This window comes from Anticarsia gemmatalis, chromosome 19 (genome assembly GCF_050436995.1).
Source record: "Anticarsia gemmatalis isolate Benzon Research Colony breed Stoneville strain chromosome 19, ilAntGemm2 primary, whole genome shotgun sequence".
NCBI lineage: Eukaryota > Metazoa > Arthropoda > Insecta > Lepidoptera > Erebidae > Anticarsia > Anticarsia gemmatalis.
Genome location: NC_134763.1, coordinates 1,796,883 through 1,823,638, shown reverse-complemented (window position 1 = coordinate 1,823,638; position 26,756 = coordinate 1,796,883). Strand labels below are relative to the sequence as shown.

Sequence of the window (26,756 nt, the reverse complement as noted above, 5' to 3'; positions counted from 1 at the left end):
GCTTAGAGAGCCTTGGCATGCACGATTTACGTATATAGATTACTGGCTTTTACCCTCGACTTCGTCCGCCACCTGAATTTCCCCATGGGAATGCGTCATTTTCCCCGGGGTAAAAAGAAACCTATGTCCTTTCTCGGGTATCAAAATATCTCTATACCAAATTTCGTGCAAATTGGTTTAGTAGTTTAGGCGTGATTGAGTAACAGACAGACAGATAGACAGAGTTACTCTCGCATTTATAATAATATAAGTATAGTATTATAAAGCTGAAGAGTGTTTGTTTGTTTGTTTGTTTGAACGCGCTAATCTCAGGAACTGGTCTGATTTAAAAAATTCTTTCACTGTTAGATAGCCCATTTATCGAGGAAGGCTATAGGCTATATATCATCACGCTACAACCATTAGGAGCGGTGTAGTACCTAACGAAAAATGTTACAAAAACGGGGAAAATTATGACCCATTCTCTCTTACGTGACGCAAGCGAAGTTGCGCGGGTCAGCTAGTAAATAAAATAATCCTTTACGTAATTTGAAAAAACGCAAGGGCTAAAAAAATATAAACGTATGCCATTATCTCGATCGCGATAGTCGCGTCTGTTTGATTGGGTTGCATTGCATAGCGTTTGACAAACTCTATGCAATGCAACAAACGCCGTTTGTCTATTAAAACACGTCTTAACTGCTACTGCAGCAGCTGATCACAGCATTCACTTGTGCAATTTACTTATAATACAAAATTATAAGCTTATTTAATTTCCTGCTCTGACATCCATGTTATTATGGAGCTCTAGAAAATGGTTTATACAATCCTGATGTGAAAGTTGCCTTGGAGTTTCCGTAAACAAACCACTTAGAGGTCACCACTGTCTTTGTATTTATTGTATTGACAGACAAAGAAAGCTGCTTTTTGCGTATTCAACTGGTAAAGAATGTCCAGCGATGAATAACCGCCTGTATACCTGTCTGAAGCTGGTTTTAATGTCACACGGACCGTCAGTATATTTTTTTTTGACAACTCCTGCTCTATGAATTGCTCTTGTGTCGCGGGGACTTTTACAAACGTACAAACAACGGACACAAAGTACAACCAGACCCAAAACAATTATTTGAGGATCGCAGAAATATGGTCCCGCGTGGGATGCATTTCGCGATGCAATGGTAGCGGCGTGGTGACTCAAATGAAAGAATGAACCAACGTTTGATTTATATAACGGCATAACTTTGAAGACCAAAATCAAGTTAAAGTGTTATACATTTCTAAAAGGGCACATGTCTACCGGCTATGTAATGTAAGATGTGCCTTTTTCTGAACTATATGTTCATTTAAAGTTAATATTTACATTTAAAATGAGGAAATATCAGATATAAACCCTCGAACCATCTTCCGTGATCCTCCCACGCTCGTTGTTTGAATCAAGGCTCAAGTCGTTGACTCGGAGCTCTCAGAACTGAGACCTTTTATTGTATGAGTCATTCATTCGTGGCAGTCTTATTTCTTTACTTATTTTTGCAGCTGCGACCATGTAGACCTAAATATATACATTTTCCTGGAATAGCCAAGACGTAGCTTAGTTTTATCTAAATCTTTTCAGCCGTTTAAAACTTACGTCTTTATATTTAATCTTATGCTTCGGCCAACTGAAAAAGTTGCCTTTGTTCCTCCTCGAAGTATAATTTGTAACTCTTTCATTGTATTAAAATTAGTCCAGCCGTTTTTTATGAGAAACGATAGATGAAAATACACACTTGTACTAGTAAATTCACTTAATATTCCATGTTAAAATTCTGCATTAATAGTTTGTTACCTGGATTGAACACATGAGACACTATACTCGCGATTTTTTTCATAATGCACAGAGTCGCGGGAAAAAGCAAGAGTCTCTACTCCCTCAAGCAAAACATAACAGTAATTATTTATTATCTCAATTACCTTTGTGCCTTTATTTATGAATTCAAGCGTCTTAAATAAGAGATGTTCGAATCATGTTCAACACGTGCTTCAAAGGGAATTAATTCCAGTTTTCCTCGAAACACGTCATAATAAAACAAATTAACTTTGAACATAATTTGAAGAGACAACGAATGTTTGTAATCAATTTTTGTATAAGGAAATTAAAGCGCTTTGAAAATCCCTACTTATATTAATGTGAAAGCGTGTATGTTGGTTTGTACTTCTATTACGAGAGAACCGATTTGAATTTATCCGACTGGGTGATAGTTCATGACCTGAAGAAGGACATTTGTATATATTTTGATAAATTCGACCCATAATACAGGTAGTTACAGCTGTACGTCGACTGCGTTGTAATCGGAACGTGCGGACCGGATTTGATCCTTAGTTTTTTTTTTTGTACTGCGTCCACTAGATCGATCTTGCGGCGCCATAGAAATGAATACAATGTGACAGATCCTTACGCTCCGATTCCGATGCAATGGACACGCAACTTAAATTGGAGATTATTTCCAACACGGGCGGAACCGCACGGTACAGCTAGTAACAAAATAATAGACATTCGAAGACAGACATCATTTAAATGTAAATTTGCTTTAATTTTATTCTGAATGTTACATTTTGAAATAAACATATTTTGTGTAGAAACAGCGCTTGGAGCGACGTTACTTGTCGAGTCTTTGAAACGAGGGCGTGGCTTTCATTTGATGCCCAGTTCATATCTGTTGACTAGCTTGTAACCCATGGCTACGTCTGCTCTACGATTTATTTATCTAGATAAACTGCTCGCAGAGGCTTGTTGCTATTTTTTTATACTTTAGGCACACAAAGTTATTAGACGTGTTCTGTGTCCCTGAGACAAATATCCCAAAAGGACTTAGCAACCTTGCCGTCTTTCAAAATCTATGAAAAACGGCAAATAAATGTTGCTACAGCGGTATTTTGTTGTTATAGCGACAACGGAAATATATATGTGTAAATTTCAACTATTTAGCTAATACGGTTCGTAACATACAGCCTAAATAGGCAGAGGAACAAACGTTGGGCATCGAAGCGTCTTAGTAGGTCATAAAGTCGCGTTTTTAGCCTTTGCATACGGAACCCTAAAACCAAGAGAAAGATTGTACCACATACCGACCTTCAAGAACATGCAAATAACATCGATGCAAGTTCGGTCACGTGCGAATGTCATGTAGATCGCATTTCGTTCACTCAATGATCCTTGAACCGAATGAGATGCCATTAAGAAAGGATTGCAAAAAAAAAACATATTAATGCAACTTCGGTCGTATTTATTTTGCTTTATAAAGGATTAATGAGCATTGTTTATTGGTTTGCGATGTTCGGTAAAGAAGCAATTATGTTGTTTATGGTGTGAGAGACTTGGGTCGCTTTTACTTATTATGAGCTTCTGTCTGTGACTTCGCGTGGAAGGATTTTGGGGCAAAATGTAAGTCGAAATTATAAGCAAAATGTGTGCAAAATTTCATTAAAATCTGTTGGGTAGTTTTAGCGTGATTAAGTCTAGCCTAACTTTCGTTAACTATTTCAAATGATTGTGTCCGAAATTAAATAAGTCATCATAAGATCAGCGTCTACGTATTGGATATTTTTTTCTTTGCAAACCGACAGATTCTTAATATTTATCGAAAGTATATTTTTATCTTAAAATATAAGTTATTTTTATTTGTCCGAAATGGAATAAAAGCAATCGTCGACCTTCAAAATATAACGCAATGAACAGGTTATATTGATATTGAGAACAACTTACGTTTACAAATCCTTGCTTTTATTTGCTTCAAAACTAGCTTTCATTCTTATATTATAATATACAGGGTGTTAGGCAAACGATAGAATTTTTTTTTTAAATTTTGACGATTCAAAAGACTGTCCGAGATTTTCTTGCTAACTCTGAAAAGCCCTTCTATCTTTCTATATATTTATTACATTTTGAGCCTTATCACCTGTAGGTTGTTGAGCAACCATAGGCGCGGTTTTAATTGGTCCTGCCCTCCAAACTGGCGGAAAATTTATCTACTTTTTTTAAAATCATAAGTAGGTATCTGTGTTTGACCAAAATGAATAAATAATTTGAATTAGAAATGGCTTCGGCATGCTTGAGGCCGGAGAATCATTTTCTTTACCCCTGCCGAAAATGAACATGCCTGAGAATATTACCAGTTCTGTATTATAATCAAATTGTTTACTAATCCGTTAGTTGTCTTTCAAAAGTAATTAAAGCATAGTGATTACAGTTTTTGAGCCAAAATACGAACTTTCTGGCGAATGTTCTTAAAATAGAAGTTGATTATATTATTTTTAACAACACAGACCATTCAAAATATTGTTGTTTTTGTCGTCAATTGTTTTGAACTAGCGCCAAAGTACTAGATAAAGACGTTTCGCACTAGTACAACTATATTGCGTCAAGTTCAAGATAACCTATCTCCTAGTTAAAGTAACTATCATGAAAACCAGTGTCAAGAACTTATTGTGCTTGACATTAAGCTGATCTGGGTACCTATTTGGTACAGCCGTGGGACACATCCTCAACCATTTTATATCGTGTTGTACTATGTATCTTTCTTGTGTGTGTCTCTTTGCTGGTTTTACTAAATATTGAGGCGCCCATAGCCAGTTGCGCTCACCGGTCGGTAAACGATCTGTGGGTGAAGCAACCGTTGGCGCGGTCATTCCATAGATGGGTGACCGCATAGTGGTATTTGAATTGGGCGTCTCCGTGCTTCGGAGAGCACGTTAAAAGTCGGTCCCGGTTGTTGTCGATTAAGATAACAGTCGTTAAACCACGTCAAAGGCCTTCGGGCGGCTTGAACAACTTTGACACTAGGTTGACCACTAACCATACGATAAGAGGAAGAGGACTAAATAAACTTTCTTCTTTCTTTTTTCTTTCTTTTAACCGTAAAGTCCTGTTCCACCAGTTCTAAATATCTATCAGATAGTTGACTGACTTGACAACGCACAGCCGAAACGACTCAACGAAGAAAGTTGAAATTTCGCATGTAGATTTCTTAGTAAGTGTAGAGGAGCACTAAGAAAGTATTTTAAGAAATTCTTCCCCGATGGGGTTGAAATTCCACGCGGGCAAAGCCGCGGGCGGAAAGCTAGTGCTTTATAAGTTTGTTATGCACAATCCCTTTGTTATTCTCTTCTCTGTTGGCCCTTAAGTCGTAACTTTTGGGTTCAATTGTGTACTTGACAGTTAACAAACAACTGTAGTTAGCGGAACAATCAAATAAGTTATAACACTACACAAGTATATTGTTTGGATCATACATACATGCAACCACGCCTTTTTTTTGTAAGGGTTGGCACAGAGCAAACAACGCTAATGCTACGATCCCTGTCAACTTCTTTACTTATTAATAAAAACTGTTATGTAGCGCTGAACATAATAAACTATTTTTTTTAACCCATTCCTGTCCCACTGCAGGGCAAGGATCTCCTCCCAAACAAGGGGAGGGGTTAGGCGTTGAGTTCACCACGCTGGCCAAGTGCGGGTTGGGGACTTTGCATGCCTTCAATAAATGTATTAAACAAATTTTTACGCATGCAAGGTTTTCTCACGATGTTTTCCTTCACCGTTGGAGCAAGTGATAATAAATTATTTCTAATACACACATAACTTCGAAAAGTCATTGTTGCCTCGGGTTCAAACCTGCGACCACTTGCGTCATCACTGCTAAAAACTATTATGCCCGATAAAAAAATGTTTCACGTGCGAGATCGACTAAAACTGGCTTAATTAACTAAAATTATTTATTAACCTTCAAGAACTTTAACATTTTGGTATATTTAAATTATTTAAAATAAAAAGTTTAATTATTTTAGACCACGTATATACTCATCGTAGCAGAAAATGAATTCAGAACATATCCTTAGTATGTTAGTATGATCCGAGCCGTATGGTCCGACAACTTAGTAGAGAGCTTCAGCTTGCAGTTTATTTAAATAATAATTAACAATTCTGTCTATTTTCAAAATAAAGTAATTATATCAAACAGGCCACCGTTAGCTGCATAAGTCTACGAGTCATTGTTGCCGTAAATTCTGTCTCTCTCTCTCATCGTATGGTTAGTGGTCAACCTAGTATCAAAGTTGTTCAAGCCGCCCGAAGGCCTTAGATCTGGCTTAACGATTGTTATCTTAACTGAAAATAGCCGGGACTTTTTACGTGGCCTCCGAAGCACGGAGACACCCAGTTCAAATACCATTATGCGGTCACCCATCTATGGAATGACCGCGCCAACGTTTGCCTAGCCTACAGATCGTTTACCGAACGGTGAGCGCAACGGGGTATGGACGCGCCAAACAATTCTGTACTTTTGATACCTGAACCTTGCATACAAAGCTCAATACAAAGTTGTTGGACTATAAAAGATAATATTCGCGAAATATCATCATTAGTGGATAACAAACAGCTGTTGCGCAAGCGCGTGTCAAAAGAGGAGAACATTCAATGTCACCGCACATAGTGTAGATATAACACAGTAGGTTCATTTAAAAATTAGTAGCAAGCTTAGTTATCAAAGTTGTTACCAATGATGGAAATTTGTGAAGAGTTATAGACTTTTTGCAGACCCTCAACGAGGCGAAGTGCAAGTAGGGGGGGCATGGGAGATTTTTTGTAGGTCCCAGACCCCTCCCATGCATGTACATATCGGTCGGCAACATTTAATACGTCTAATTAATAAGATTTCGTCTATGATACGGGACTATCTTGTGATTGGCAGGTTTTAGCTTACATTTTCGCGTATAACAGGCGTGACATTATAAATTAAAAAAACCTATGATAAAACCTTGCGTCTTAAAATTTGTTAACGCTTTTCTTGAGGGATGCAAAGTCCCCAACCCGCACTTGTCCAGCGTGGTATACTCAAGGCTTAACCCCTCCTTTGTTCGGGAGGAGACCTAGCAATCTCAGTTCATGGAGTAAAAAAAAACTTTTTTTTATTGTCAACTAGTTTGAATACAGAGTTAATTTACTGTAACATCTGCTCTGTGCCATAGCACGTTAAGTGTGATCGCAAAACAAAGAGATGCGCACGCGCACGCTTATACCTAATCTATTTGCGTACACAATTAATTGGAGATTAAAATAAAGAAGTCTTGTTTTTATGCGTAGACGGTGCCTAATTTAATTTTATTGCGGGCATATTGCGTGTGATATATATTTTTTCCTTTTTTGCACGATAATTAAAGCTAGATATGATATACCACAGCCTCGAGCATGACGAGGGCGGCCTCTGTGGCGATGTTGGTAGTGTGAATGCTAATCATGAGGTCCCGGGTTCTATGCCCAGGTCGGGCAGAGCTTTATCTTCCAATGAATATAAAAAAATGATATTTTTTTTTTGATATTAAAATTTGAATATTGTCTTTTTTTATTGATTTTAGATTATTTGCAAGTAGGACGGAGTTTGGTAACGTGCTCTGTATATAGCAATAGGATCGTCTCCTATTACAGGACACTAACATTCTTAATGGTAAAACAGGAGTGATATTATGTATGTACAAAAAAATAAAAATGGTTAGTTAAAATACTTTTAGAATTTGAATCAATCGTTTCTAAATCGACTGCCTTCCCTTCCTTAGAACCGGTATCCAATACCAAAGTTTACTTTTTCACTTGTAACCCCGTCTAATTTTAGACTATTGTCCCAATTGAATACAAAGTGTGAGGTCAGACACCCAATGAAACAATAGACAAGTACCTACATGAAAAGGCAAAGACCTCTTGAATAGAAACTAGAATACTATACTAAATTATTCGAATGACATGTTTTAATTGTTTTAACTCGATTTTCTCTGTAGTATTTCTTACATTTATTTTTGTGGACTGGCCCGAGTTCGTCCGGGTAGGTAAAATTTTGCCCTTTGATTTCATTCTCATGGTTTCTTTTGATTGTCCCATACACATTTTGTCCCGGCAGTTATAAACTTGTCAAATAAGAATTATCTAATTTGGTTTAGTCTTTTCAAAAGTTGTTTTGGTTATTCATTTTGTAATAGTAATTGGTGATAATTTTGAGGAAAATAGTAAAAACAGGCAAGAAAACCAAGTTTCCAATAAAAATATCACATTAATTTCTTAACTTAACTATAAGTTATTAAAAACATCTCAAATTACGCAACTCTCTATTGCCTCATTATGTTCGCCTTCACCTTCGAAGCGAATTTTAAATTAACATTTCTTATAAAAATATTTTTTATAATAATACATCTTATATTAATTATATGCCAACTTTTGGTAATTTATCAACGCTTGCGCATTATGGAAATGTAAAGTGGTAAAAAATATTAAATATTTTTTGCGTTGATAGAGGAAAACTACTCATATGCGTAGAAAAGAACTTTAAATTTGTGTTAATTATAATGTACTTAAATCTATTGTTAACATAGTATTCATGGTCAGGTTAAACTGTTGACTAAAGCATATTGTTTTATGAGAGAAAACAGAATAGTTCCCTGTGACACGACAGGGCCGAGATCACTGCCCTGTGAAGCACCCATCTGCTTCCGTAAAATAATACACAATAAAAACATAGACTTGAGCAGGAAAGAGCTAATTCGAGTTTATTAAGCTTGTCCCTTATCATGTTTCTTTAATATACTCTTACTCATCCTATTTAAGAGAATGATTAACTATATTCACTGAAAGTCTTACTTTATGCTAAGTGCCTTCAATTAATTGCAATTTTTCGTATTATATGCTTTATATGAATGATTCCATAGCTTGTAAAGTTTCTCGCAATGTAACGGTTTGCTTTCTTAACTTGAGATAAAAACAAAACAGATGTTTAGTTCGCTAAAGTAACATTTATATCAACATCGTTCATCGTATGTTATAATATTTTAGCGCGAAGACTGTTGAAGACCTGGGATCATACATAGACTAAATTTTTAGCTAAAAAACCCTTAAAGGGTACTATGATTTATTAACGACTAGCTGACCCGCGCAACTTCGCTTGCGTCCAATAAGAGAGAATGGGTGAAATTTTTCCCCGTTTTTGTAACATTAATTACTGTTACTCTGCTCCTTTTGGTCGTAGCGTGATGATATATAGCCTGTCCTTTCTGGGGTATCAAAATATCTCCATATCAAATTTCGTGCAAATTGGTTCAGTAGTTTAGGCGTGATTGAGAAGCAGACAGACAGACAGAGTTACTTTCGCATTTATAATATTAGTATGGATTTATAGATTTACTATATCCTCAGGCTTGTTTAAACAAGGAACTGAAACGATACCATTTCACGGCACTTCTTCCTCGAGCGCAAACAATGAGGCAATAAAATCAATATCGCATTACAATAGCTGTTTACATTGCACGGGAAATTGTTAAATCTCCTTCCGATACTTAAAAGGCCAGTGTTTCTGTTATCGCTGGAATATTTATTGAAATAACTAGAAAAATCTATAGTAGGAATGCGTTAAATCTATACTTATCCTAAGTTTTCTTTATTCAGCCTGTTTCTGTGTCCTACTGCTGAGCAAAGGCCTCTCTCTTGATTTTCCAGTTTGGCACGCATGTTAGTTAGTAGACTGGCAAAAACGTAGAATTCGCAAGGAGCGATGACGTCAGGCAGGCGATCAGTTGTGAAAACACCAGCTTAATCACTTGGCGTGATTTGGTAAAGAAATTGGCATTGATTTATCAATTCATTTAACACATCATACTTGTGGAATATAAATTATAATTATTTACTAATTATCATAGTCATAAATATATTGTTATTGAAATAATAAGGAAGCAAGGCTTTATGATTAGATTTTTTACTCATTTGCATTCTAAACATGCTAGCAAGGAAAATATGACATGTTTATTCATGTACCATGTATTGTTATGGATTACTAGCTGACCCGCGCAACTTCGCTTGCGTCACATAAGATAGAATGGGTCAAAATTTTCCCTGTTTTTGTAACATTTTTTTACTGGTACTCTGCTCCTATTGGTCGTAGCGTGATGATATATAGCCTATAGCCTTCCTCGATAAATGGACTATCTGACACTGAAAGATTTTTTCAAATCGGACCAGTAGTTCCTGAGATTGGCGCGTTCAAACAAACAAACAAACAAACAAACAAACAAACAAACAAACTCTTCAACTTTATAATATTAGTATAGATTTATGAGTGTATATTTAAAATTCAAATCACAATAGGTCGAAAGGTTGTTTTTACGTGTAATTACGAGTACAAACAAAGTAATCGCGTACAATATGGATATACCTAACCTTCGTACATTGGGAACAATGTCAATGATCAAAGGGCGACACTTGCTATATTCAAATCGAATCATTTGATCATAGAGGACCTCCGGTTTCGAGTACAAGGCACATAACCTTTGTGAAAGACATCACCAATATGGTTTGCGCATGTCTTTACATAGCGTCTATTCCCGGCGTTGTCATTTAATAAGATTTTCATACTATGTATAATATAAGAGTGTTATTGATTTTACTATTTTTCTCGCAACTGAAGATCAATGATTTCAAAGTATGAATTCAAAACAATGATCACTTGTTATAATTGCAAAGAAAAACAACGTACTTCCGAAACACAGAATCGATTAGCTCAAATACTTACCACTATGTGGCCCGTCTATGAAATGTCCGCGCGTAGGTTGCTTAACCCATTGATCGTTTATCGACCAGTTAGCGCAACTAGAGCCTTGTGATGTGGTTCAGTAGAAACGTATGATGTCTTGATGTCTTATGCTGTATTTTCCTTGCAGGTGTGAACTGCGTGGTGTCTTCCACGGTGAGGTACTGGCACGCGAGCTGGTGGGGGGCCCCGGTCAGAGAGCTGCACCGCACCCTGTGGGGCTCCCTCGCCGATATACTTGCTTCCAACAACTTTCATTTTACCAAGTAAGTTTAATGTTGTGATTCAAATTTCAAAAATACTTCTTCAGGCTGCCCCTGCAGTCTGCTCGGTAGTGCTGGAACGGACAAAGTGCTATTAGGCTTTTCTGATTATATATTCTAAACTAGCGGACCCGACAGACGTTGTCCTGTCTACACGTCTTAAATTTGAAAATTTTAAACTTTTTTTAAATAATCTAAACCATTCTCAAATCCCCTTTTACACACGCAAAAAAATTCATCAAAATCGGTCCAGTCGTTTAAGAGAAGTTCAGTGACATACACACTTACAGAAGAATTATATATATAAAGATAAAGCCCGGGGGTTTTGGTTTCCCTGGTTTTTTACAAACGCCTAGTAAACCAATGCCGACAGATTTTGTATCTTTTATTTTAAAACTATTTGTAGATAGCATAAGTATTTGTTCTTTGTGGAAATCGAACCCATGACCTCTACGCAATGGTAGTGGCACGGCAACCACCTTTACCACTGGGCGTAGGTTGCATGTAGGGTTTTTTATTCACTTTCTTATTCCATTAATCGGGACGGTCTCACAGCGCGGTTGTGGGATACAACACGCTCCTAGCCTCTATGTTTCTTACAAATACTCCATACACCATATGATGACGTCACTAGTTAATAGAACCGCGCTAATGTAAAAAAGATTTTCTGTAGCACTGACACTAATGAACGTGTAATAGTACAACTAATTGACGTCATTAAAACGCTTGTTTTGTTCAATTGCGTACTATTTTTCGGAAGACACGTGCCTTTCGATAATGATGACTACTTTTTTTTTATTATATTTTTTAAAGACAACTCCCGCACTAAGGACTTTTCTTGTGTCGCGGACTTTTAAAAACTTATAAACAACAATTATTTGTGGCTCGAACAAATAATTGACCCGTGTGGGAATCGAACTTACGACCTCCCGAAACAATGGTAGCGGCGTGGCGACCTTAACCACGGAGGCACGGAGGCAGTCGTCCATTTTAAACGTAGAAACCTTCCGTAAGGCTTGCTACACACATATTTGAGTCAGCATGGACGGTTCGCCAATATTCGACTCGAAACGGACTCGAAACAATTACTGTAACTTAATCTATACTAATATTATAAAGCTGAAGAGTTTGTTTGTTTGTTTGTTTGTTTGTTTGAACGCGCTAATCTCAGGAACTACTGGTCTGATTTGAAAAATTATTTCAGTGTAAGATAGCCCATTTATCGAGGAAGGCTATGGGCTATATAACATCACGCTAAGGTCATTAGGAGCTGAGTAGCAACGAAAAATGTTACAAAAACGGGGAAAATTTATCTTATGTGACGCAAGCGAAGTTGCGCGGGTCAGCTAGTGTATAATAGAATACGGGAATTAACGCGAACCCGCATTACCTTAAAATGCCTGACGTTTCGGCGCAGGTTGCACTCGCCGTGGTCGCAGGTCAGCCACGGCGAGGTAGAATGCGTGTTCGCTTTAATTCCCGTATTCTATTATACATTAAACATGCAACGCGAGAGTTTAAAAGTTATAATTACTGTAACTGTTCGGCTTGTGTTGATTGGGTTATTCATTCGGCATTCACAAATAATTCAGTCACACCCTAGGAATCAAACCTGGTAATAACCATACAAGTACCGTTTATAATTTGAAGAATATTAGAATTCCGTTATTCATAGACTTCAAATGTTTATTTTAAAAGCAAAACAACTAAGGAATGTTATTTACTTACCTGTGTGTTTGTCGCTTAGTCATGTCATCAAATACCCGTATCAAATGTCAACGACTCGACTAAATATATTGTTAAAATGTTTTCTGTTCACTAATACATTATAAAACTATTTATTTACAAAATTATTCGATGCAATTTTGCAAACAAAACCAAAAATATCCATGCCATAACATCGATTTGGTAATACATAAATTTAGGTTTTTACAAATCGGTATTTTGCTTTCATAGTCCAACGACTTAGTAGACATCTTTGTATACAAGTTTCGCGGCTGACAAAGGTATACAACATTCTGAGTTTATAGTATAAGTAGACTTATGTAGCTGACTGTAGTCTTGTTTGATACTTAATTTAGGAAGTAGGTACACACTACACAGAATTCTTAATAATTCTCCACTTATCGTGTGTGGTAAGGCTTTCTACTAAGTTGTCGAACAAAAACATCGATGCGATGTATCGTTCGCATTCTCATTTATACACTCCACCCCACTGCTGTCCCACTGCTGGGCAAGGGTGTCCTCTCGATCAAAAGTGGGTCCTTGAATCCAAAGTACAAAGTCACCTACTGATCTAGAATACGGGAATTAAAGCGAACACGCATTCTACCTCGCCGTGGCTGACTTGCGACCACGGCGAGTGCAACCTGCGCCGAAACGTCAGGCATTTTAAGGTAATGCGTGTTCGCGTTAATTCCTGTATTGTATTATACATTAAGTTACAGTAATTGTTTCGAGTCACCTACTGATCTATATTCAAGTTCAAAACTTGACATAGCAACTATAAAATATGTCGCGCCATGAATTAACGGGTGTTGTCGCGAGGCGAGAAACAAATATGACATATTAACGTTTGCATATCTATTACGACTTTGTGAATCATTATAACAACCGCTGTGGTGTACTGAGTCATGAACTTACAGCGGTTAAAAGCCTTCAATTTTCCATCGCGTACATTATAATATTACTAGATAAATCCGGGCTTCGCTCGGGTCAAACTGAACTATTAATACATGCATACATACTCGTAATTTTATGGCTGTTATTGGCAAATGTATATCAGTAATAGTATAGTATATTATTATCATAAAAAGTGTCAAAAATTATATTTTCGCGAAACGTCAATTATTAAAAAACCCAAGATGGCGACTGTGATTCGTCTGTCAACACATTAGGTTTTAACAAAATACTCGACAATCCGAATTTTGCGGATATATGTTGTCGACTCGAAATCATTATTTTTTATGTTTTATTATTCAGGTAAGGTTTCAACCTGCATCCCCACGGCTTTCCAGATAGACGATGGATTCCCAAGGAGGGTTGACGTCAGGCATCAGTCAAATCCCCTTAACCAACTTGTTCCTAAATGTTTAAGAATATAAAATAGAGAATAATCAGGAATTATAAGATACCGCAGCATGCTTGCAATGCATAAGGGTCTCAAGGACTCTCCCACACTCACCCTGGGAGTACTTTCGTGCCAAGCAGCTGTAAGCAGCCAAGTACATTTTCTATAGAATTATAATTAAGTATCAGATAGCCTATCTACTATATAAAGTGACAGCAAATATATAAAAACAACTGTCAAAATTCTATTTGATAAGCTAGCTAATAGATGCACAGAAGTGGGGAAATCGGGCTTTAAACTTGTTAGGTTAGTCACTCGTCACTTTAATAAGGAAGTAGATATTAATTTGTAATTATTTTCAAATGACGCACTCGGGTGTTCCTCTCGGCGCAATTTCATCGTCATTGCTATGACATTAAAATCTTAAACAAACACCTTTCCTTCCCCATTTCGTTGTAATTTCGTCCGTATTTGTATGTTTGTAAAGTTGCCGCGTCACAGAATTTATCATTTTCCCCACTTGCATAGTTAGGTACAGGCAAAACTAGTATCAAAATTCTTTAAGCTATCAGTGCTTCGGAGGGCACGTTAAAAGTCGATCCTGGTAATTGTCAATTAAGATAGCAATCGTTAAGCCACGTCGAAAGACTTTTGGGCGGATAGAACATTTTGTATGGACTCTAGGTTGACCACTAACCATACAATAAAAGAAATAAAAAAAGCCATTTCAAGACTTATAATTTAAAGACTGTTACGTGTTTAAACAGTAACTTCAAAAAAATTGGATATGAACTCCCTACCTGTTCATTGATATGCTGGTAAACACATCATGAGTCATCTAATAGGCATTTACTTGTCAATATAGATGTGAATCAATACATATTAGTATTGGAATTATTACAAAAAACCGTTGTGTTTGGATAAAATTCACGTAGTGCCTACTAATATGAGAACGTAAACTTTGCTGGCAATGCTCAAATTACAGCGCAGATTTAAATTTAAAGGGTATTTTTTTTTTTTTTCTTTGACATGTAGCTAGACTAATGCTAGAGAACCTAGTAGGCGCAGGTAACACAAACTGTGGTGGCGAACTGAATGTGTAACCCCAAGTAAAATGCATGTTCGCGTTGATTCCCGCGTGATGTTTAGTAATGAACATGCAAGGGTAAGTATCTTTATTTATTTACAAGTGGTCCCGCGCGGGTCCACTCTCGTAAAAATAAGGAAAAATAAAAGTTGACTTTTATACTCTACTAGCTGACCCGCGCAACTTCGCTTGCGTCACATAAGAGAGAATCAAGGATTTCCCCGTTTTTGTAATATTTTCTACTGGTACTCTGCTCCCATTGGTCGTAGCGTGTATATAATATATATAGCCTATAACCTTCCTCGATAAATAAGCTATCTAACACTGAAAGAATTTTTCAAATCGGACCAGTAGTTCCTGAGATTAGCGCGTTCAAACAAACAAACAAACAATCAAACAAACAAACTCTTCAGTTTTATAATATTAGTATAGATTTATTTTAACCCTTTAAGGGATGATATTTCAAAATGAAACGTGTGTTTATTTATTTTAAACAAAAATCCTCAGTATGAATTTCCATGCTTCTAGCTCCGAAAATGATTGACTTCCAGTATGGAAGTTAATTATTTTAACCCCATATTTTACCTCTTTAGATCGTTTATCTCGATAATCAAAATAACTTTCTATTAATATATCCTACCCGGACATAATCTATACTAATCTATACTAATATTATAAAGCTGAAGAGTTTGTTTGTTTGATTGTTTGTTTGTTTGAACGCGCTAATCTCAGGAACTACTGGTCCGATTTGAAAAATTCTTTCAGTGTTAGATAGCCCACTTATCGAGGAAGGCTATAGGCTATATAGACCAATAGGAGCAGAGTACCGGTGAAAAATGTTACAAAAACGGGGAAAATTATGATTCTCTTATGTGACGCAAGCGAAGTTGCGCGGGTCAGCTAGTCATATATAAAAACTAGCGTACTTTTAATTAGAGTTCCAGTAAATTTAATAAAAAATAGATAATAAACCATTAATTATCGCGTTTACGTGTCCGTCATGCAAGTTAGTTTCACAATACAATGTGTAGTAATAAATTAATTGATCGATTATCTCTGATGCCAGTGTTCAGGTAACTCAATGATTATAACTTACTCAATTAACTTGTTAGCTTAATTAATGGTTTTATATTAATTACTCTGTGACGCATTAGGTAGTATCTCTAGTGTTCGATTCCCGAGTCGGTCATATTACTATTGGTCTATTCTATTTAAAATGCATGCATCGCGGCTATTCCACCGATGGGTGGCCGTCGGTCCCGGTTAGGGCGCGTTCCCACTATGTCATGACGACAGATAATCGTGTAGTTTTAAGTGTCGTAGCATAAATGTTTAAATGGAGGTGTTCACATATAGAACGACACGACTTACTGTCGTCTACGACATTTTTTGACGACAAACAATCGTTATAATGGGAACAGCTAGAGACGACAGTCGTCCAACGATAAATTAATCGTTACGACATAGTGGGAACGCGCCCTCTGAATCTCTCATTCTGAATTAAGATATCAATTGAAAAACCGTATCATACGCCTTCGGGCGACTTGAGTCACTGTGACACTAAGTAAATAAATAGTAATACAATCGCTCTAGTCTTATAACTTAAACCGCGAACGAGTAAACAAACTATAAAGCTATGTTTACACTACAGTAACAGTACCGCGACACGGTCACGGTAGCGATGTGTACAGTGTGTACACGCCACTGTACTTATTGTTTCGTGCTATTTTTGCCACTATGTAGATGATCTAGGTCTTAATTGATAATAACTATGTATCAAAAGAAAAACAAAAAGAGCAGTGATAGCCGAGTGGTATAAGTTGATACCTCCCACGCAAGTGGTCGCAGGTTCGAACCCGAGGCAACACACCAATAACTTTTCGAAGTTTTGTGTGTATTGGAAATAATTATCACATGCTCCAACGGTGAAGGAAAACATCGTGAGGAAACCTTGCATGCCTAAAATTTGTTTAATACATTTATTGAGGGCATGCAAAGTCCCCGACCCGCACTTGGCCAGCGTGGTGGACTCAAGGCCTAAACCCTCCCTCATTACGGGAGGAGATCCTTGCCCAGCAGTGGGACAGTAATGGGTTAAATTTATTTTAAAAATTCATTATGTATCAAAAAGTACATAATACCTGTAGCAAAAATATAGGCGTTGCGAAACACACTTTTTTTTCATTTTCTAATGCATTAGGCATACACATGCATGCATGCACTCTGGGTAGGGTGCAGGATTATGTGGGACTCTCGTCAGGCATATAACTCTTTCTTTGTGTTTCTCCGTGCTTTGGAAAGCTCGTAAAAGTCCTGTCGGTCCTGCCGGTCTTGCGTCTGACTACTAGTGTCAGACACCCGTGACAGTTATCGGTCCCATTGGGATATGTGACTGAGGAAATATAATATACCTGAACTTTGTACACACTTAGGGAAGGTTCATATCTGACGGAAGATGCGTCGGGCGTAACTTAATTCGTATGGGCCTCGCACACGCATCATCGGTTGAGTGTGAACGGTCGAGTGTTTTTCTATACATTTGTCTGTTCTGGCGTTGCGGGACCGATAATACGCGACGTATCAGATATGAACCTTCCCTCAAACACTGCAAACAAAGTCCTGTACAGTTGAAAGGTTTCAATAAAAGTGACCGCCATAGTCGAATATCGGATAGATTGTTGGGCGTGTCTTTTGCCAAAAACTGGGCACGTAGAAAATCCCTTGCTTTAATAAATTAAAGACATTTCAGAAATGCAAAAGCCAAGATCTCCCGTTCTGAGGTACATACAATACATCTGCTCCAATCACAAAAACATTGAGGAGATCTTAATAGTATTAAATAAATGGAAATTATATAATTAATGTGTTTTAATATAACTAGGAAGGAATAACATACAGGTAGTGTCTTTATGACAATTTTATCACATTTCAATACTAGATTTTAGTGTTTCCTATTATTATAATGTCCTTAAAGTCATATAAATTGCAAAATTTAGTTACGCGGATATCTATAATAGTCATAAACATATTATTAAAATATCTAAAACTACCTCTGTAGTCCTGGTACGAGGTCTCAAATTCGATTCTCGGATCGTGTGTGATGATATTTTCAATTTAACACATTTGAGGAGTAACAGATCAATGTGTATTAACTCCATCAATCTAACTTTTGAGATAAAGGCATAATTCATAATATTTTTATACCTAATATTTTTATATATAACCTGGATATAATATAGTTTGAAACGATGTATACATTTGATTCTTTTTTTAAATAGAAAGTAATACAGTTTGATGCGTCATAATTTGACATGGGTTACAAGTTTCGGAACAGATAAAAAATACGTTCTGTACAATTTTTTTTGGGGTGACTGGAGTTAATACACTTTGATCTGTTACTCCTCATTTGATGTCAACAAAAATACGACATTGTGACGTCACTGTCGTAAATATACAAAAATGTGTTTTTGACGTATCATAAAGAATAGACAATGTCACAAAGAAGAGTGACTGGTTACAAAATACCATATAGTAATATTGTTAGGTAACATAAAGTAATTATAATAAGTGTTAGTGTCAAACATTGACAGTAGAACATATTTAACAAATACTTAACATCACGAAGGATGTTATTAATTATAGTGGTGACTCAGATATATAACAATTAAGTGTATTTACCTAACAAGACGGTTCATCTCATAACAATTGTCATACCATTGTTTTCACACCACTAGTCTTTACTCGTGGCTCTGCTTGACGTAGGTTATTGTATAACTCTATTGATAACTATTTAATATCATACATAACCTTTTATATTATACTAGCTGACCCGCGCAACTTCGCTTGCGTCACATAAGAAAGAATGAAATAAAAAATCCCCGTTTTTGTAACATTTTTCGTTGCTACTCCGCTCCCAATGGCCGTAGCGTGATGTTATATAGCCTAAAGCCTTCCTCGATAAATGGTCTATCTAACACTGAAAGAATTTTTTTATTCAGTAGTTCCTGAGATTAGCGCGTTCAAACAAACAAACAAACAAACTCTTCAGCTTTATAATATTAGTATAGATTTTAAAGACAACTCCCGCACTAAGAATTGCTTTTGTGTCGCGGAGACATCTACAAACATACAAACAACGGACACAAAGTACAACCTGAAACAACTATGGTAGATCGCACAAATAATTGTTCCGTGTGGAAATCGAACCCACAACCTCTCGATGGCAAGGGTTTGCTCCCGTATTGAGGGTCAGGCTAGGCCTAACCCTCAATACGGGAGCAGGTTCCGTAATTACAGTACAATAAAAATATAATCCATACTGATATTATTATTTTATATAAAAGGCCAAAGCCTATATTTTAGACCCGACTTCTGAATATTTCCAAGCAAAATTTTATTATAAAAAGTTGATATCGGCTTATCATGGTAATATTTAAAAGCCACTTTTCAAATGACGATGTTTATCAAAATTAGTTCATTAGTTAAGCCGCAAAATTATAAAAGACGGACAGACTAGCTCATGTAAAATAGTATGAATAGGTTAATAGATAGATAATTATTTGTTGCCATATAAAAAGTGGTATAACATGTTTAGTATTGCCATTGACCCACAAGTAATTAGCGTTGTCATACTTCTAGAGTCAATTAAGTGTTATGTCACGTGTCTGCCGTCTGGGAGAATTCCATCGCATGACAACTAAGATGCTTGTCCACTGCGAAATCGGAGCAGACAGACCGTAAGGATTTGTCACTTTGTATTTCTATGGGGCCGAAATGCCGATCCAGTGGACGCAGTACCGTAGAAAAAACATTCCTTATTTTCTTTTTTAAAAGACGAATCTCGCACTAAGAATTGTTCTTGTGTCGCGGGGGCTTTTACAAACGTACAAACTATGGACACAAAGCACAACCAGACCCGAAACAATTATTTGTGGATCGCACAAGTAATTTCTCCGTGTGGAAATCGAACCCACGACCTCCCGCCGCAATGGTATTGGCGTGGTGACTTAAATGTCTATACCATAGATAGCAAATCCTACCGGAATCAGTAACTGATAGATAATTTTTGACTTGATCGAAGATCTTATCTCATATAAAACCGCTTTAGCATTGAAATATTGCTATGATTTTTGCGATTGCAACTTGTGTACCAAAATTAAACATAGGCTGTAGAAATAAATATGGTAAATGTGCGGGCAAGAACTTTTATAAATTACTAGCTGACCTGCGCAACTTCGCTTGCGTCACATAAGAGAGAATGGGTCAAAATTTTGCCCGTTTTTGTAACATTTTTCCCTGTTACTCTGCTCCTATTGGTCGTAGCGTGATGATATATAGCCTATAGCCTTCCTCGATAAATGGGCTATCTAACACTGAAAGAATTTTTCAAATCGGACCAGTAGTTCCCGAGATTAGCGCGTTCAAACAAACAAACAAACAAACAAACAAACAAACTCTTCAGCTTTATAATATTAGTATAGATTCGCTTGCGTCACATAAGATAGAATGGGTCAAAATTTTCCCCGTTTTTGTAACATTTTTATTGCTACTCTGCTCCTATGGGTCGTTGCGTGATGATATATAGCCTATAGCCTTCACCGATAAATGGACTATCTAACACTGAAAGAATTTTTCAAATCGGACCAGTAGTTCCTGAGATTAGCGCGTTCAAACAAACCAACAAACAAACAAACAATCAATCAAACAAATAAACAAACTCTTCAGATTTATAATATAAGTATACATTGTATTATCAAATTAAAAAGCCCCTAAACATCAAAGGGTTTTCCAAACCTACGCAGCATGGTGAACTTAAGCCCCAATCTCCCTCATTCCGAGAGTCTTGCCCAGCAATAGTACATTAATAGTGTTTAATTTTACTCTTAGAATAATATTAGTTTTATTAAACAACTATGACCCCGACACAAACAATAACAAACCGCATTAATCGCGTATGCGAATCCCGTGCGCGTCGTGCGACCGTGACCCGACACGGCATCGAACCGGTGATATAACTCGCTGCGGTGAGAGCATACTTATTAGTTACCTATTGTGATGCGAGGAAACGGATCTTGTATGGCCTGGAAGTCATGATGTCATGACCAGGTTGGGTTTATAGTCAAATAGTGTGCAAAATAAAATACATTTAACCCAGTAATTTCCCGCTGCTGGCCGAGGTTTTCCTCCCGGAATGAGGGAACAGTACGGCCTCGAGTCCACCACGCTGGCCAAGTGCGGATTGGGGATTAAACAACTTTCAGGCATGCAAGGTTGCATCACGATGTTTTCCACCACCGTTGGATCAAGTGATAATTATTTCTTATACACACATAAATATACGTCATTGATGTGTTGCCTATTCTGGGTTATTTGGGTTATTTTTGGTATATTATTTATTATTACTTTAGACATACCTAGATGCAGGAACGTTCGTTCTTAACAGTTCTTAAATTACATAATTTTGCGGTCGGAACACATTTGAGAATAACTTTACTCAAATTCTCCTAATTTTAAGTCTCTACTGCAAAATTGACAAATTCATATTCTCAAAAAGACTAGACAGAAGTATTCTTAAACATAAATTACACGATTTTACATAATCTACATATGTATATACACACAAAAATCAAGGCTTTTCCGATAGAAGTGGTCAGAGACCAGAGAACGCCACTTGGTACGATCCTTAAAAACTTCCATTGCTTCATTCAATACACGATTCCATTTTCTGAATTTATAAAATTACCTTTTTTTTCGCATTAAACAGTTTGACATCTTAATAACTCGTGCTGTCGCGACATCTGCGCATGCGCATACACTCATCGAACGATTGACAGTGATAGTAAATAGTCTCTCTGTATAAAAAGGTATGCGTGTATGGCGCAAAAGGTGATCTACCGCCAATTTCAAGGTCACAATTATTATGACATATTTTTTGCACATTACAAGACTCTATATAACGCAATTAGCACTATAATAAATCTACCTACATTTACATTACATAGCAACATGCTCTAACTTATTATTTCATAAAAAATATACCTTATGTAAAAACAATATGATACTTAGAAAAACAAATTATGTCAATAAGAAACGGCACGTGTAAGCCAGTGTGGTAAATTAATTCAATTACATGGTATTATACATAAGTACATGAAATCACGCCTTTTTTCCTTAGCGCTTAGCCAGAGACCAAGGAACGTCTTAAGCCTACAAACTTCCCTTTCTTCATTCACTTCCATTCATTTTGTTATACAGGACTGCAGGTTACAAGTATTTTGCACCTTATCTTTTTGCAAAATATCACTGACTAGCTGACCCGCGCAGCTTCGCTTGCGTCACGTAAGAGAATCATAATTTTCCCCATTTTTGTAACATTTTTTATTGCTACTCTGTCCCTTTTGGTCGTAGCGTGATGGTATATAGCCTATAGTCTTCCTCGATAAATGGACTATCTAACACTGAAAGAAATTCCAAATCGGACCAGTAGCTCCTGAGATTAGCGCGTTCAAAAAAACAAACAAACACAATCAAACAAACAAACTCTTCAGCTTTATAATATTAGTATAGATATGATCTGTCTTTCTGATCTTTCTTTGAATTCTATAATTTTAAGAAAAACTCGGAAACAAAGATGTTTTTTGACATATTAGCTTCTTCACGCTTCTTTATCCAATTTACAATCAAACTCAGGACGGATAATTGTGCTCATCACACGAATATTCATTATGAATGGAATTCGGACCGACCACACTCGGCGCGACAGTTATTGAGGTGACCATATTAACTGTAGGGCCAAAAGTGAAGTCATAGCCGTGATCTAATTCTTGTGTGCTTGGTTTCCAGGAGTAGTCCTCATGATGAGCAGCCTCTGAACTTAGCAACAGAGGAGCCTCTTCAGCTAGGACCTCCCCCTCGCTCCTGCTACCCCCTGGTGGTGATCCTGGCGAGAGATGTCAGGGATACGGGGGAACTCAGGCCTGATGATACGGTAAGTACATTAGCATAACTATGTATATCAACCTAGCCTTTCTTCCAACTATGTTGGAGTCGGCTTCCAGTCTCATCAGATGCAGCTGAATACCAGCATTTTACATGGAGCGACTGCCTTTCAAACCACCAGAACCTAGTTACTTGGAATATAACAGGATACACCTCGGTGAAATTGGTTGTCTGACTTTCAAGGTTCTGACTACTGGTAGCAACTGTACTACATTTTGATAGCTTTTTTTTAATAAAAGACAATTCCCGCACTTAGAATTGCTCTTGTATTGCGGGGATTTTTACAAACATACGAACAACGGACACGAAGTATAACTAGACTCGGAACAACTTTATGGATCACACAAACAATTGTTCCGTGTGGGAGTCGAACCCACGAACTCCCAACAACGGTAGTGGCGTGGCGACCACCTTAATCATTACGATACGCAGGCTATCACTTGTTTGTATAATGTGAGACTATCAGCATAAAAGCGCCCTAAACCTATTTTTTTTACTATACTTGCTATAATGTTGTGTTATGTTTGTACTAGGTGGCGCTGATCAGTGTAGTACATATTCGAGACGAGCAGTGCCCTCTACCGAGCGGCGTGATCGCGCAGTACTTAAAACAAGCTAACGGACATCTATCCTGTCTGAAGGTAATTTTATTATCAATAATTATTCCACATTCAACCACGTGAAATAAACGATCGCTCGGTGATAGACCTGTCAACCGTGAGTCCTCTACATGGGGCCTACGTTCAGTTTTGCTTTCAAAACCACTTCTTATGTTCAAGTTGTTACCCGACAGCTATACTGTACCTGAAAGTCTTTATGCAAAGTTCGCAACTGGTAGTGCTATACAAAATCTAAATTTAGAACATCAGTGACCCGCAGACTTATGCAGCTGACGGTGGTATATTTGATGCATCTACTTTATTTTGAAAATACATATCAGTTACTACAATCTAGATAAATCAAGCATGCCAAGACTCTTTACTATTCTAAGTTGTCAGAGTATAACGCGCAACAGCTTGGAATTAGATAACTGTGTAGAAATCAATAATTTTAAAGCCTAACAAGTGTAGTAAATAAGTCTATATTTACTTGTACAAAGTAAATATTATGAACGTATTGTTATCATGTTCGCATTTGCATTATTGTGTATTGTTTCCACGCTCGATCGTAGCAGCTCTTTATAAATAAGATGGTTATACCACTATGTACCTGATGGCATGTTAATAAAGTCCATTTTACCTTGTCTGCGACGTTTTCTTGTTTCAAAATATAGTCAATTTTCCGTATAAAGCTAAAGGACTCGAACTTGGATCCCGATCAAACCGCTTCAACGTTTTTCGACATCTCTCAGAGTAGATAAAATCCGGAATTTAGAACGTCAGTGACCGTAGTCTTAAACAGGTGACGGTAGCCTGTTTGATACAAATACTTTGTTTCCAAAATACACATTTTTTTTAACCTTTTACTGTCTCACTGTTGAGTCTTCTCCCAAACGAGAGAGGGGTTAGGCCCTGTGTTCACCACGCTGGCCAAGTGCGGGTTGGGTACTTCAAAAAATGTATTAAACTAATTTTAGGCATGCAAGGTTTCATCGCGATGTTTTCCTTTGCTCTTAGAGCAAGAGATAATTATTTCTAATACATACGTAACTTCCAAATGTCATCGGTGTGTTGCCTCGGGTTCGAACGGTCGGTCACTTGCGTGGGAGGTGCCAACTTATACCACACCGCTATCGATGCTTTTATTATTAAATTTATTGGGGAAGTTTTATGGAAGTGGACTAAGGTGGTGGTCTGTTTGTTACAACTACTTTATTTCCAAAATACACAGAATTATTAATTATTATAAGCTAGATCAGTGGTTCCCAACCAGTGGTCCGTGGAAGCCAAAATAGGGTCCGCGAATTATATTATTATTTTATATTTTCGGGACGATTATTACACTTCATTTTTAATATACTTACATAGTGGTCCCTGCCGACCAGAATAATATAAAAGTGGTCCCGAACTAAGAAAAGGTTGGGGACCCCCGATCTAGATAAACGGTGCATGGCACCTGTTATCTAGCCGGACTGTAGTATGTTGTGTCGTGCAGCAACTGTACGTGAGCGGCGAGCTGGGCGGCGGCGCGGGCGCGGAGGGCTACGGGCCGGCCGAGGCGCTGTGCTGCGTGTGCGCCGCCACGCCGCTGTCCCGCGCGCTGCTGCCGTGCCGCCACGCCTGCCTCTGTGCCGACTGCCTGCGTAAGTACACACTACTACACTTTTTGGACCACAGATGGACCATTCTACACCACAATTTCTTTACCTGTTTTAGCCAACGAACCCCTACACGAACAACCGAGCACGATTTTTAATACACCATTAAATAAAAAAAAATTAAAGCATTTTTGTAAAAAATTATTCCATGCGGGTGCCTAAATCATGATTTTTTCTCAAACCGGTGGGTAGACCAAAAAACGCCAATCGATCCCTACAAACCTATTAGGATAGTTTGAAAATATTTATTGAGAAAGACTGTCGGCTTGCGTTGGCGTAGAAAGGTGTATAACATCACACTATGACTAGTCAAAGTATAACAATAAAAAATATTCTAAAAAAGGGAAAACTAAAGTACACGCAAACATAATCGCGGGTAGACACTATAGCTTACATATTATTATAGCTTGTTATAGCTCCCGACCACTACACCGCTTGCCTAATCAATTGTTATTCCAAGCACTCTCCGAGGTATCGCGCTATCAATACTAATGGGGTAGGCAGCCAATGTCACGCGTCCCTTGACAAACGACCTCCGACTCCTAACCTTATGGAACAAGGATTTATTGATAATAAATATTAGTCATAAACATAAACTTTATATGTTGTAATCCTGAATAATATTATCACTGATCCGATTTGGATGAAATTTTGTACTAAGGTAGTTTGAAACCCGAGAATAGACATAGGATAGATGTATGTTTGTTGCACCTTCACGGCCGGATTTAGATGAAATTTAGTACACAGATAGGAGATAGACTCCTTTTACCTCCTATTTTCACGCACCTGTAAAATCTCTGAGATTAGTCACTGGTATCTGGAGGTCTATCTACTGTTTGAGAGTACCATTGTGGTGAGAGGTTTAGTCAGCCTAGGTTCTGCGTTACCGAACCTAGCCACTTCCAGGATACACCGCGGTGAGGCTCCTATCAGCCCAAATGCATAAATTAAAAATGTATTAATGTGTGTACGTATGTTTCCAGCGAAACTGGACAAGTGTCCGATCTGTCGCAGCGTGATCACGAGCTACTTCTGCATCAGGAACGACGAGGAGCCGCTCTCGGAGCTCAAGCAGCAGCGCTTCCCCTTCAACCGGAGATTGTTCAACCTCTTCCACTATCATTAGCGACCAGGTACCTAACTTATTTTAACCTCTTGTCCTTGGGGGTACCACGTATCTCAGTCAATCAATTTTTTCAACTATGTTGGAGTCAGCTTCCAGTCTCACTGGATGCAGCTGGATACCAGTATTTTATATGGAGCGTCTGCCTAATGGACCTCCACAACCCAGTTACCTGGGTTATAACACGATACCCATCGGTAAGACTGGTTGTAAGACTTTCAAGCTTCTGACTACTAAAAAATAAAATAAATTTAAACCATTAATGTCCCACTGTTTGGTGTCCATCCGTAATGAGGAAGGCATTATGTCCACCGCGCTGGCCAAATGCGGGTCGGGGACTTTGCACACCTTAAAAAACTGTTTATAAAGAACTCTCAGGCA

At 37.6% G+C, this 26,756-nt stretch overlaps 2 protein-coding genes across 2 annotated transcripts in view; one reads left to right on the top strand and one right to left on the bottom strand.

Moving 5' to 3' along the window:
• The window catches only part of IFT46 (intraflagellar transport 46), a 65,867-nt gene that overhangs the window by 27,194 nt on the left and 11,917 nt on the right, over positions 1–26,756 (bottom strand). The window lies entirely within an intron of this gene.
• The window catches only part of LOC142981342 (cell growth regulator with RING finger domain protein 1-like), a 57,585-nt gene that overhangs the window by 28,522 nt on the left and 2,307 nt on the right, over positions 1–26,756 (top strand). Inside the window, exons 3-7 of the mRNA XM_076127202.1 lie at positions 10,708–10,843; positions 22,840–22,984; positions 23,529–23,636; positions 25,090–25,237; positions 26,236–26,385. Of these exons, the coding sequence (XP_075983317.1) occupies positions 10,708–10,843; positions 22,840–22,984; positions 23,529–23,636; positions 25,090–25,237; positions 26,236–26,378 (680 nt within the window). The 3' untranslated portion in view covers positions 26,379–26,385. The remainder of the gene's footprint in view (positions 1–10,707; positions 10,844–22,839; positions 22,985–23,528; positions 23,637–25,089; positions 25,238–26,235; positions 26,386–26,756) is intronic.